Raw genomic sequence first — 13,667 nt, forward strand, 5'->3', positions numbered from 1 at the left:
ATTAAGTGTGCTAATTTGTACCAAATAAATTACACTTTATTTTGTATCTTCAACTCGCTGTCTCTACACACTATGGCGGTTCCGTCACTGGTAGCAGACTGATTAGAATTACACTCAGGTTCGCTCAAAAGACGTGCAATTCTTCATACTGGCCGCAGTTGTTTGTGTTGGCGTGAGGCTTTCGTGGTTTTCTTTTTTGTCCAATGTTTCAGAGGATCGCTTGTAGCTACGAGAACTAAGGAAAACTTTCGTTCCAGTTGGATTGAGTTCAAATGGAAAAGCAAAAAGAAAATGCTCTAAAAGAACCGATCTACGTAGCTACCTCGTCGTAGTGAATTTCCACACATGTATTTAGTTCTTCTTAACAAAGTCCTCTCCCTTCTGGATGTTCTTCTTCAGCTCCGGGATGGCCTTCTTCAGCAGCTCCTGCTCGAACGCGTTCAGCTTCGGCAGGCCCAAGTTCTTCTCCAGGCCGTTCTTGCCGAGCAGCAGCGGAGTCGCGAAGTACTTGGACTCGGTCACGTCCGAACGGACGTACGCACACTCGATCACATTCTGCTCACCGTTCATTGCTCGTGCGAGCGCGAGCGCAAACCGAGCACCTGCATAGGCCATCGAAAGCGTGGCCGATCCAGCACCGGCCTTCGCCTTTACCACCTCCGTGCCTGCCTCCTGGATGCGTTCCGTGAGGGCAGTGATTTTATCCTGCGGGAAGTTCACACCTGGCTTCGTCTGGGATAGCACCGGGATGATCGTGACACCCGAATGTCCACCGATAACGGGCACGTTCATCTTCTGCGGGTCGACACCGGCCGCCTCGCCGACGAACGTGTTGGCACGCACGATATCCAGTGTGGAGACACCGAACACACGGCGTGGGTCCAGCACGCCGGCCTTTTCCAGTGTGTCGCAGGCAATCGGAACGGTCGAGTTGACCGGGTTCGAGATGATACCGATAAGGGCTTTCGGGCAGGCCTTGGCGCAACCGGCGGCCAGATCGCGTACGATCGAAGCGTTTGTGTTGAACAGATCGTCGCGGGTCATGCCGGGCTTGCGGGGCACACCGGCCGGAATGATGACGATGTCAGCACCCTTCAGAGCCTTCTCCAGATTTTCCGGTCCATTGTATCCCGTGACCTTCGACTGGGTTTCGATGTGCGACAGATCCGCAGCAACACCGGGAGTGTGCACAATATCGTACAGCGACAGTTCCGTCACCAGTGGGCTGTTCTTCAGCAGCAGCGACAGAGGCTGGCCGATACCGCCCGATGCTCCACACACAGCGACCTTAACATTGTTCTAAAAGGCGAAAAAAAGGGAAAAGAAACACATTGAAACCTTATCCATGGTACCCGCAACGCTTATCTCTTATCTAGTTTCCCTAAAACAACAGCTAGTTCACACTACCTACGAACAAAAAAGTCCATCATCATATTACGTAAACACATTTTTGCCATCCCGCCATAGCGCACTACCCAGCATAAAACACAGTTGGCAAATTCTTTTCTCATTTCTCTACGCGCACAATCCGCACAGACACACACACACTGGCGTACTCTTTTCTCAGTTGCCTTGAGAAGGTCGCGATTATGTCAAGGCGCGAAAAAAGATCGGAAGGTCACCTTTCGTGCATTTTCCAGCAAACGCATTTCATCACCGATTATCTACACCACGCCAATCGGCTAGCTTACCTGGCTCGAGGTGGAAAAGTTCTTCGCACCCTGGCAGGCGGCAGTTTTCACGGCACGGGCAAACATCTCTTCACTATCGATTGGCGGCGACAAATGGGATGATCGACTCGGGTGGCAGACTCTGCGAGATTAAGCTGCGGGCTGATGATTCGGAACTGGCTGGTCCACTGGCAACCTGCTGCGAGTTGATCAAAGTGAGTTGAGAGGAGGTGCCGTAAAAAGCCCGTTTTGACACATGGAAAGAAGTAGAAGACCAGGACCAGTTTGACGTTTACTTGACCGCATTGAATCAGCTGGTCATATGTGTTGTTTATCATTCTCGAAGCAATAACATCATTATATGATTTGTTTTCTTCCATTCTGCTGTTCAATATCGTTCGGAAAGCTTAGATCAAGTGAAGATATCAAGATATTGTAGTGTGTCAGTGCTATCTGAGGTGATTCTGTATTATATTTATAACTGTTTTTGGTGGTAACGATTCTGCGCCTATATGGACAGGGCAGCTGACTGTATCGGCGTCATAGACGGAGCCGGTTTGCATCCCCGAACTATTGGAAGATCCGAGATATAGGATCATTCCACTTTTTTGCCGATCTGCAAGCAAAAAATCATCAAGAGCACAGCAGATCGAGCTTATTCAATGTATGCTAGAGATCACTTGCTTGACCAACAAAGAATGCTTGACCGCAGTTTGTTTACATTTCAGTCAAGTAAACGTCAAAAATTTTTTCAAAATGTCCGACCGAGAAATCGCTATTCCGACACCTCCTCTCAACTCACTTTGGAGTTGATACAGAGATTTTCGCCTACGGTAGTAATCGGCGGATGCGCAAGTGCGGGTATGCGGAAGCGGGTCGTTTAACGTCAAATCGGACGGATCTAGAAAAATTCCACTCCAACTGACAGATGACAGTGGGACAGCTGTCTGTTTGAGCAAATAAACAATTCAAAAGAAACAATAAATTACTCGCTACGCGGCACTCAAAATAAAACCGAAACAGTGCATGAATTTCTATCAATAAATCTGGTGAATTTAAAATAAGTGAATTAAATAAAAAGGCCGTGGATTATTTTTTGCTTTGCTACAACTGGATGGCAACACTGGTATCAAAACACGCACCCACTCGCCCACTGTCTTTGCAAACAGCATATACACACACACACATACATACACAACACCATGCCATGATCCAATACAAAATCAGTCGTACTTTGAATTGGCTCTTGCCGTGACACTGATAAATCAGCCATCTTCAGCGAATAATTCTGTTCATTTCTGAGCACACTAAACCAGCAAAAGCAAGAATAACGTGCGCAGAATCATCATCATCGTGGTCGTGCTTCAAATTGATACCGTACAGTTCCGTGCCTGCTTATCGAAAACGCCATAAGAAATCAGCTGGGTGCCAATCCCTTTGTTGGCTCTGCTGCTGCTGCTGTTGCTGCTGCTCGCTTGATATTTTGAGTAGTAGAGAGGACCGAAAGTGAAGCTGCTGTGGGCATCGTGAGAAAAAATCGTACCTGAACCTCGTACACATCTTCGCCCATAGCTAGTCCCAATTATTGCGTTGGCTAATTTCCTCGCCGGAACACACAGCACGAACCGTGGTGATATTTTCTGACGCGTTATCCCGCTAACCTGTCTGGGGCCGTTTGCCTGCTGTGTTTCGATTATTGCGTTGCATGTTTTCGAGTCGAGTGCAGTAGCGGGCACAGGTTCTGTTTTGCGGGTCTATTCGATCGAGCGATTCCTCGGCAAAGGAAGGACGGACACCTGTTTAAGCGGGGAGAGTGGGCGTAGGAAGCAGTGCCGGATCAGCTAGAGCAGCAAAAAGGAATCGCCCGGAAACTCTACCACCATGACGTACAAGCAGCGAAATTTGGCCATGATGGGCTACCGTTCCGTAGGTAGGTAATGCTGTGTCTAACAACATCTCTTTATCTTGCCTATTGCACAGTTGACCCGGAGGAGCGAGGTCATTCGCAAAAAAATCGCCCGAAAGGAGGAACGCAACACCCGTGGAGTACATCGAGATCGAGTAATGGCTTTGGCGGAAGTTACGTTCTCGCATTGAAAACAATGCCGTACTTCAGTTCCACAGGCGCCCTCACGCCGGCTGTCTGTCGCCAGCGCAAAGCGAAAGAGTGCGAGCAGTGCGTCATCGCGACGAGCGTGACATTTATCAATGAAACGAGCAAGCCGATCTAATTACCTACATTTGGCGGTGGTATCCTTAGTAGGATCATGAATCATCGCGGTCGCGGATTGTTGGGGGTGTTTCGAGCATATTTAGCAAAGCTAACTAACCGTAATCATTGAACGTCAATGTTTCATGAGCATGTTTTGCTAACGTTTTCTATTTTGTTTTCTTAATCTGCACATTCTAGGGAAATCCTCGCTTAGTATACAGTTCGTAGAAGGACAGTTTGTTGATTCGTATGATCCTACCATTGAAAATAGTAAGTTTACCGCTCCATCGTGTCGCGTCTACAGCACACAGTGAACAGTTTATGTTTTACATCATTTCTTTCTTTTCACCAACCCACCAGCATTTACGAAAAAGACCCGCATCAACCAGACCGACTATGAGATACGATTGGTTGACACGGCCGGACAGGACGAGTATAGCATTTTTCCCGCGCAGTACAGCATGGATTTCCATGGTTACGTGCTGGTCTACTCGATCACTAGCCAGCGCTCGTTCGAAGTGATAAAGATCATCTACGAAAAGCTGCTCGACATGATGGGCAAGGCATAGTAAGTGGACAGGGGAGAGCAGCACACGGCGAGTGGCTAACATTCGGTGTTCGTGTCGTTTGCTTCTAGCGTTCCGGTTGTGCTAGTGGGCAACAAAACAGATCTACATCAGGAGCGTGCCGTGCCGATGGAAGAGGGACGAAAGCTGGCCGATTCGTGGAAGGCACAGTTTTTGGAAACTTCTGCCAAGCAGAATGAGGTAAAACGACAAAGAGGCAGCACACGCACGATGGGCAGCAACGGTGTCCAAAGGGGGAAACGTTATTAATACATGTTCATTCCGTTTTCCTCTACAGTCCGTGAACGATGTATTCTCCCTGCTGATTGCACAGATAGAGCGTGATAATGGAAATACGAGTGAGAAGAGCAGCTGTACCATTTCCTGAACAACTCAACGGAACCACGGGTCTCAGGTGTTACGCATATATACCCCGGTACGGTATGGTAGACGACGAACTTACCTTACCCACCTCCAGCAACCGTAAACTGTAAGTGTAGAGCGCGTACCATTAGCAGTGGCAGCGTGTAACGTCGGCAAGTGGCCTCCCCCCCCGCAATGGAATGAATGTTGTTTTTATTCACCACATATTACAATCGATATCGGTGCGTACACAGCGCAGCGATTGGCAGGAGAGGATTGTTTCTGGTCTCTTTTGTTTCGTACATACACGTAACAACTTAAAGGAATGTATAGAGCGCAGTGGCATCTTTAAATATGTAAAATGGTTTAAAAGCAAAATAAGAAAACAATTTGAAACGCACACAGATTGATAATTTCAGCTGCTCCTTGTTTAATCGCAACCGCTAGGATGATACACCACGGAAATGATCACGAATGATCGCGGGGCAGCATATCCATGCCCATCATGTCCTCCGAATTTTCCGAGCTGTCTTTTTTTGTTTGTTTGTTACCCCACACGATAAGCTATAAACTAGCTTGTTCCTGTGTTCCATCATCATGCTCAAAACTGTTCAGGATGATCGAAAGATTGAGTTAATAGCTTAGTGTGACTCACAATCGGAAGACGAATACATCCAACAGGTGGCGCAAATCGGGTGCGTTCCAGTGTAAAATGAAACGATCGGGGGAAACTGGAATTGCTTAAGCATCTTTTCCATTTCCGGAATCAGAATAGCAGAAGCAAACACTTTTTACATTTCTTATCCTTTCATTTCGATCCGGAAATTTGGTCATCACCGGTATCACTAATAGGGTGAAGTATTTGAAAATATAGTTTGTTTGACCGCAAATGGCTAACATTGCAAAGTTCAGAAACACTTAAATAGATGTATTTTTCCCTGCAACACATTTATACACCATTAGATGTACCTTACAAAGACAGTGTCTCATTTTACTGTCTCACAGCACTAGCAGGAGGAACAGAATTGACTAGAGTAGCACTCGCAATGTGGCAGAGCACATGCAGATTAATCTGCGTTATATCATCGATTCATTCGAACTGCAGAATTTAGGTCAGACAGTTAGGTCAGTTCGAACTTTGGCGGGCGTTAAAGCAAATGTTGTTGCAAAAGATGTGTTCATTTTACTATTTTACGAACGACTGGGAAACCTGGAGAGAAAGAAAGAACAAACGTAAGCGTAAATTAGATCGACTGATCGGGACGAACAAAACTTGCGGTGCGGTGTAAGTGGTTATTGGCATTGGCCCATCTATCAAAGCATTGAACTGCGGCACCAGCTCGGTCATTCCGTCGTCCGTAGCGGTGATCGCGGGAACGCATGTTGGAATTTGTAACACAGTAACAGCGACACAGGTCACAGAAATTCCAGGCTGGGGGTATAGAAAAGCAAGACACGCATTCGTCTGCTTCCTAACGTTCGCCTAGCACAAGAGGAACGAATTATATAGTGTAGCAATAAGGGGGTTGTTTCAGTTCACTTGGTTTCTTTTCCTTTAATTTCAAACATCAGAGACATAGTTTTAAAATGGCCGCGATCGTTTCAGAAAGCGCAACGGTCAACAGAAGAGGGAAGGAAGAGTAAATACAAACAAAAATGCAATTGAATTTTATAATGTGAAACGGAAAAAAACATCTCACAAATAAATATCACAGCCGTTGGTTTTACATCGGAGGTGGTGCTGGTGTACCCCTCTCTTGCTACAGCTCAATATCGGATAGATTTAGTTCAACGTCTTCATCGGCTAGTCCACTGTACTGTGAAGTAGTAGTGGTAGCAGTAGTAGTAGCGGCAATTTCAAGCCCCTGAGTAGCTTGTCCTTCCTTTCGTACGGTTCTATCACGCAGCATTGAATCGTACGCACTGTCATCCTCCTCCAAACGGGCAGCAGCATCAACGGGTCGCTTCGGTTGAAACTCGAACTGGTGCAATTTTTGACGCGTCTGAGTGCGTAATCCGGGCCGATAGGAGGGAGTGGGCTCGTCGCCAGCAGACCCACTGAGCAGTGGAAACTCTCCCGAGGGTTCTATTTCAAAGTTAAGCAAATCGTCTGTATCCGGTTCGGTAGGCAGCTGCGTGCCAGTTGAACGCTGACTGCTGGTGGGCTGTCTCCGTTGAGTGGATCGCTTTATCTGATACACGGAACGTTCAGCGCTGGTATCCACTTCCGGTTGACTGCTTATACCGCTACTGCATCCCGTATTGGCAATCGTGTTCGGTATGGTGTCGGCTAGCGGTGCGCAAACTTTCTCAGCGCTGGCACCATTTTCCAACGCTAGGTTTAACTCATCATCGAACTCAATATCCTCATTGAGCAATCTGCTATTATTTGCACCGTCTTCAAGGAGTGCACTGAACGATTCATTTCGTGCCTTACGGGTGGGAGTGACACTAGATTGTCCCCCGGAAGAAGTGTCCTTTGAACGAACTACTTTTGTTAGGGCTTCCGGAACAACCTGTTTTTCAAGCGGCGCTAGTGATGAACGGGATGTAGGATCCTCATCGTCGTCGTCGTCGTCAAATATCTGACTCGTGTCCAGCAGTGCACTAAAAGAAGCGTCCTTGCTTTGGGTTTGGCTCGCCGTTTGGACCGACGCCTGCGGTGAAAGTGTTTCCGGCTCCGATTCCACAAAATGCTTCCTCAAGGAGCCAAGCAAATTTCCTACCGCAGCTTCATCCAGCGGTGCTTTCAACGTTGGATCCTCATCGACCTCGTTTGCTGGACGTTTGCGTTTTTTGGCTCCTCTTGGATTAGATTCTTCCGTAGCAGGGTCGGTGGTGGTAGGTTTGCGTAGCTTTTTCAAATTTGCCCGTATGTTTAAAGCGTACTTTGAATGAGTCGGAGCCGGTGGCGATACTGAAGAAGTTTTTTGCTGTTCCTGAAATTCGTCTACCGTAGTTAACGTAGACATGATCGTCTGTTGCGTTCTTGCTTCTGGATCGTACCCCATTCGTCCGCCTTCCGGATTGGCTTGGTGCTGCTTTTCCATCTGCTTTCGCCTTTGTTTCTCGATCATTTCCCGGTGATAGCGGCGCAGTATGGTCGCATCGATCGGTCGCACCGTGGCCGTATCCTGCACGGCATCGTGCAAATTTAGCAAATTCAGCAGCCGATCGATGAAGCTTTGTTCCGGGCCAAGTGGAAGCGGTGCTTTAATAAGATTGTAAATCGGTATACCGATTTTGCCAAAGCCCCAGCTCGCCTCCATCAGCTGAATGATCGTGATCGCATCGATCGGAGTTACCTCGCTGCGAAACAGCAAGCGGGCGTGTGCCTGCGCCAATCGGAACAAACTGTCCAGCAGCCGTACCGTCGTCCGCGTGGGATCTCTGTACGGGTCCGATCGGCAGGCTTTGTAGTACGCGCCGAGAATCAAGTTTGCCTCATGGGACACCGTTGGATGAATGTCCTTGATGGCGGCAAAATGAAGCTGCAGCTTTTCCAATTCCCAATGAGCGATGCGCTCCGATCGGTTACCATTCGCGCCCTCGAAGCACTCCCGATCCTCGTCCAGCAGGGCCAGCGCGAGCAGATGATTGGCAATGTCCGCATCCCAATCGGGTGCCCGAATGTCCCGCAAAATCATCACCATATCGAAACGAGACAGCAACGGTCCGCCAATGCCAATGTTCGCCGCCGACGTACCCTCGCCGTCGGACATTGTGTAGAGATTTTTCGGATTGGTAGCCGCCAGCACGACGCACCGTGTGCTCAGCTTGCAAACCATACCCGCCTTGGCCACGCTGATCGTTTGCTGCTCCATTGCTTCGTGTATGGAGGCTTTATCGGTTTCGCGCATCAGATTAAACTCATCGATACAGCATATTCCGCCATCGGCTAGGACGAGTGCACCGGCCTCCAGCTGCCACTCTCCTTCATCCTTAACCGCGGCAGCCGTTAGCCCGGCCGATGAGCAACCCATACCGGTGGTGTACACCGCGCGACTTGCAATTTCCGAAGCAAACTTTAGCAGCTGCGATTTGGCTAGCCCCGGATCACCGACCAACAGCAGATGAGAGTGTCCTCGGACTGTGGCCTGCTGGTCGCCTTCAACGATTCGCTCCGTACATGAAGCCAATGCAAGCGCTATCGCCAGCTTCACCGGATACATACCGCGGATGGCGGGAGCGATCGATTGAACCAACAGATCGCGTGCCGCCAGTTCACCGATCTCACGCAAAACCTCTTGCCACTCGGCCTGCACACACAGCAAATGCTCGGGCAAGTCTTTCGCCCAGCTAGCTTTGCTTTCCTCCTTGGTAACGCTGTTGGCGCGCATCGCGATTGTCACCTCCGTTCGCCGGCCAACGACCGGAGGTTTCCAGCGATGCTCAATACGACCGCAAACGGTCACACAATCACCCGGCTGGCAGCTATCCACAAGATCGTCTTCCAGCGTCACCACCAGCGAAGCCGGTACGTTCCGTTCGCTCATTATCTCCTGGATACGAATCTCCTGATAGTCTCGACAAAGCTCGGGCTGGGGTTGTGCCGAAACTGGCTGCAGCTGCCCGCGACAGCCGGCTTCACGCGCGTTCGGGCATGGTCCCGGAGGTTCGAAAACGTACGACTTGCTGTACTCTGCCTCGATCAGCACCTTTTGCTTGCAGCGAGTGCATGCATACTCCCGTTTGTACTCCAGGAATCGGCTAGAAGTCATACGGATGACACTACCCTTTACCTGCAGAAACTGACCGACGCTTTCATTGTTCGGGTAGGCCGTCTTTCGAAGCTCGGCCGGTGACACCGGTACATTCACGAAACGTACGTGGCAGTTTTGCTTGATTTGAAACCCCGGCTCGAGAAAGAGATTACCCTCGATGAGCGACTTTTGCGCACGAAGCAAACAGTCGTTCCATCGTACCAGCTCGGCTTCCGTGTCGTGAAAGATCCGCGCAAACAGTTGCGGTGCTTTGCGCTGCAGGTGTGTTAAGCTGTAGGAAGGCAGCAACCATTGGAGAATGGCCTTATTAGGATGCTTTTTTTTACCAAACAATTCCACTTACCTTACATGGATGGACACGTGCAGCAAATCATCGGAATTGTTTAGCAGATCGGTGATCTCCTGATCGTGATACTGTTTCAGGTATGCTTCCATGGCAATAAGGTTGAATTGTTGTATAATAAATGCACACACAATAAATAGGAGCAGTAAACGAAGGTGGAATCAACATCTAACAAAAAAGGGACTTAAAAACAACGCGATGATCCTGCATGGAAAGGCCAATAAATAGGAAAAACAAATTCAACTTTCGTCCTGCCGCGCAAGGTATATGGATATAGAAGGTAGAGTTGTTTAGAGCAAATTGACATTTCTCGACCTGACATAATAGTTCCGTGGTGATCGAGGGGAAGGGTATTGAGAAGAGTGATGGCAGCGTCGGAGGAGGCGCCGGTGGTGGTATCGTTTGCGATTTTTTGACGAAAAATGCAACCAAATCTCTTCAATCCTCTGTGGGACAATATTTGATATGCGAAGATGACCCATAAATTAGCGAAATTGCTCAAGGGATTGAGAAACGAGGCTGTTTGTTCATCTTTGTTGCCCCATACCATATGTTTTTGTAAACAAACTCTGACATAACTCGACTAAAATGTCGCCCTGTCAAATCGATAAAAATCCACCTTCTAAATACATACACCTTGCTGCCGCGCGAAAACGGTCTTCGCTGTCAAATGCGCATAGCCTGCCCGAACTGTCAAAATGATCTGTCAATCGTTGGCTTGTTTACATTGTGCAAGGGGTTGAAGTAAACAGTGAACGGAGCGTAAAGAAAGATTTGCACACAAACGCCAAACAAAACGCTGCAATAAATTTCGCCATTCGATTGCAACGGAATGGCCCAGTGAACAGTGCATTCATACATACATAAGCTAGCATTGCCTCAAACTGGATACCTCTATCGGCCAACAGTCCCGCTGGAACCGACCGGGCAAAGTTCATATGCACACCTTTGAGATGGAGCCCGAGGTGGTGCAGGGCAATGTTCCCGACGCTTTCTGCACAGAACGCATCCGATTCCGCCGGTTACGCTCGCAAAACATTGTGCACCGTTTGCGGAACAGGGAAACGGGTCATCGGCACCGAACTCCACAGCACGCTATCCGCGAGCTGTACCAGAACGTGTATCCGAACCTAACGATCGTTAATGTGGAACGGCCGCCGTGTTATCTACGCAAGTTCAGTCCGGACGGCAAGTATCTGATAGCGTTTTCATCCGACCAGGCAGCGTTGGAAATTTACGAATTTCAAGGATGTGCGGCGGCCGGAGAGTTGCTCAGCAGCTGGGACGATACCGAGCTGATGGCGGATTACGAACCCGGGTACAGTAGCGTTATACGAGCGAAAATCTTCGACCAACTGTTCAAGCTGAAGCATGTGGTAAACCTGGAGAATCACGAGAAACATCTCAACCGGGAGTGTAGCCTGTTCACGCACGATGGGCGTTACGTGATCGTGGGAGCTGCGTCCTTCATTCCGGAAGAAAACCGTCCCAACTTTTACGAGCTGTACACGAACAATGAGGTCATCAAGCCGACGGCTGGCTGTCCGCTCGAGGACTACACACTGTACATTATCGATCTGCACTTTGGACGCATCTCGCATTCGCGCGACTTCCGCGTGGACAAGATCATACTGTCCCACAATCAGGGCGTGTATCTGTACAACAGCACGCTCGCGATTCTATCCATCCACCATCAGTCGATGTACATCTTCTCGATCGCCGATGGAATGTTCTTTCCGGAGCGTACGATCGGACGGTTCTGCAGTGGTGAGGATGAGCGGTATTACACCAGTGCGTTCCTGATGGAGCGGGGCAGTGCACCGCCACCACCGCGCGCTTTCCGTGAGCCCACCATCAACAGCCTAAAGCACCGCATACTGGTGTTTCTGTTTCGGCAGGCCAAGGCGCAGGTAGACAGTGGCGAGGATAGTCTGGCGTTGCGCAAGTTTTACCGCCGGTTCGACGAGTACAAGGATCTGCGGATGTGGAAAATGCAGCTGCTCGACGATGATCTGCTGCTGATCAAGTACGCGCACGAGGACGTCGTCACGCTGAAGGCACACGAACCGAACAGCCAGTACTCGATGTTTGTGGTGTACCACATCTGGGACATGCAGATCATCGCCGTGTACAGCAACCAATCGACCCAGCTGCTCGAGCTTTACGAGAACTTTTGCGATAGCTTTCGCAACGCTTCCCACAGCCACCGGACACCGTTCACCTGCTCGCCGAGCAACAATCTCTACAGCCGGCTGCTGCACACCCGCTTCAAGCAGACCATCATTGGGGCACGCGGGGGCAGCGAGACCGAGGCAACGAAGCGCATCCTTGCCCAGCTGCCGATCAGTGCGCAAAGCTACACGAGCTCCCCGTACCTCGATCTGGGGCTGTTCAGCTACGACGACAAGTGGGTATCGGCGATGGAACGGCCGAAGGCGTGCGCCGAGTTTCCGATCCGATTTTACGCGCGTGATTCGGGATTGCTCAAGTTTCGCATCTACGCCGGCATGGGACACCAGATAACGCCCCATCCGGGGCTGCGACGATTGGTGGCCTTTATCTTCCACCCGACCGAACCGTTCGCGATCAGCGTGCAGCGCATCAACACGGACTACATTGCCAACTTCCATTTGCGGCATGTGCCGAGCGCGAACCCGAATCACGTGTGGCCCCAGCAGAAGACGTAACGCAGGAGTGTGAGAGAAATGGAAAACATTGTTCAACTTTAGATAGAATAAATTCGAATTAACGCGTTTCCCGAATCGAACGGAACAAAAACAAACACTTCTAATGCTTTTTTTTAAATCAGTTTGTGCCCAGCAAAGAATTACGCAACGCAACGAGTGTGGAATGTTTTGTGCGTCTCCTTCCGGATTGGCGTCAATTGACATGGGGTGTTCGAAAACCGATCGTGCCTACCGGAAAGGGTGTTCATGCAAATGGAATAAGTGGACGCAGGCGCAAAGAATGCCGCCGCACTAAAATTCGAAAGAAAAACATGGACGCACTTACCGAAACCAAACCAACCGAACGTTGACCTATGATAACGTTGGCCTGACGTTTTCGGGGTTAAACATGGTGCTGGTGGTACTGGAGTTTCTTGTGGGAAGGCCCCACACGATGCGACCCTTGCGCACAATCGTTAGCGCTGGTTGTTGTTGAATTTCGCAACTGCCAGCTAGCTTGGATACTATTCCCAGAATCCTGATCCTGATGCTCGCTAGCTTCTCGTTGGAGATTGCTCTGCAACTTAAAGTTGTCAATTTGTCCGTTACCGTAAAGGCGGTTGTAATCGCTGTAACGAAGCAGTTTACCATCCCCAGTTGCGCGTCTAGCAGCAGCGCTGGCCGCCTTTAAAGGTCAGTGTCAATGGGTTACACAAGGTGTAAAGCTGTTAAACCGATACCGTATGCGTGGTGGTCGCCCATCCCTTCGATTGATTATTATCACGTGTTCTATGTAAATCTTGCCTGCCTGCCGCCACAAACCCGACCAGCAGGGCGCGTCTTCACTGCCCCGGTAATTTATAATGTCCGGCGGAATAAATGGTGCATAAGCGCGTATGAAAAGGCAATGGAACTGTGAAAGTGAATTGAGCATAATGATGCGAAGGCGCAACACTCGATGGGCAAGCGGTAAAATAAAAATGGCAGCAATACTTGCGCGCGAATGAGTTCTAGAACACTGTGTAGTATATTGGGTTAGGTAACTAATTATGCTAGGGAGATACCTTGTTTGGACGATCTCACGATCAAAGCAAAAGGTAGGACAAATTCTTTCCCACACGAA

The 13,667-nt window shown here is 49.3% G+C and overlaps 4 protein-coding genes across 6 annotated transcripts; 2 read left to right on the forward strand and 2 right to left on the reverse strand.

The window, feature by feature from the left end:
- Position 1: 1 nt before the first annotated feature.
- On the reverse strand, positions 2 to 1,879 carry LOC118506617 (malate dehydrogenase, mitochondrial). 2 transcript variants are annotated; one of them, XM_036043985.1, is made up of 3 exons: positions 1,692 to 1,879; positions 323 to 1,299; positions 2 to 245 (listed from the first exon to the last, which is right to left on the reverse strand). In XM_036043985.1, exons 1-2 carry the CDS (start codon positions 1,755 to 1,757, stop codon positions 352 to 354), a joined length of 1,014 nt encoding a protein of 337 aa, XP_035899878.1. In that variant the 5' UTR covers positions 1,758 to 1,879; the 3' UTR covers positions 2 to 245; positions 323 to 351. The 2 variants fall into 2 exon arrangements, with proteins under 2 accessions (XP_035899878.1, XP_035899877.1); XM_036043984.1 differs by having other exon boundaries at positions 2 to 1,299.
- Positions 1,880 to 2,819: 940 nt separating this feature from the next.
- On the forward strand, positions 2,820 to 6,493 carry LOC118506618 (GTP-binding protein Rheb homolog). The gene is made up of 5 exons (XM_036043986.1): positions 2,820 to 3,600; positions 4,081 to 4,152; positions 4,243 to 4,450; positions 4,520 to 4,649; positions 4,747 to 6,493. Exons 1-5 carry the CDS (start codon positions 3,552 to 3,554, stop codon positions 4,834 to 4,836), a joined length of 549 nt encoding a protein of 182 aa, XP_035899879.1. The 5' UTR covers positions 2,820 to 3,551; the 3' UTR covers positions 4,837 to 6,493.
- Positions 5,351 to 10,158, reverse strand: LOC118506616 (DNA helicase MCM9-like). 2 transcript variants are annotated; one of them, XM_036043983.1, is made up of 2 exons: positions 9,884 to 10,158; positions 5,351 to 9,806 (listed from the first exon to the last, which is right to left on the reverse strand). In XM_036043983.1, exons 1-2 carry the CDS (start codon positions 9,907 to 9,909, stop codon positions 6,572 to 6,574), a joined length of 3,261 nt encoding a protein of 1,086 aa, XP_035899876.1. In that variant the 5' UTR covers positions 9,910 to 10,158; the 3' UTR covers positions 5,351 to 6,571. The 2 variants fall into 2 exon arrangements, with proteins under 2 accessions (XP_035899876.1, XP_035899875.1); XM_036043982.1 differs by having other exon boundaries at positions 9,879 to 10,158.
- A 434-nt stretch (positions 10,159 to 10,592) lies between these two features.
- LOC118506619 (DET1 homolog) lies at positions 10,593 to 12,660 on the forward strand. The gene has a single exon (XM_036043987.1). The coding sequence runs from the start codon at positions 10,817 to 10,819 to the stop codon at positions 12,563 to 12,565; it is 1,749 nt and encodes a 582-aa protein (XP_035899880.1). The 5' UTR covers positions 10,593 to 10,816; the 3' UTR covers positions 12,566 to 12,660.
- Positions 12,661 to 13,667: the final 1,007 nt, after the last annotated feature.

Source organism: Anopheles stephensi, chromosome 2 (assembly GCF_013141755.1).
Source record: "Anopheles stephensi strain Indian chromosome 2, UCI_ANSTEP_V1.0, whole genome shotgun sequence".
NCBI lineage: Eukaryota > Metazoa > Arthropoda > Insecta > Diptera > Culicidae > Anopheles > Anopheles stephensi.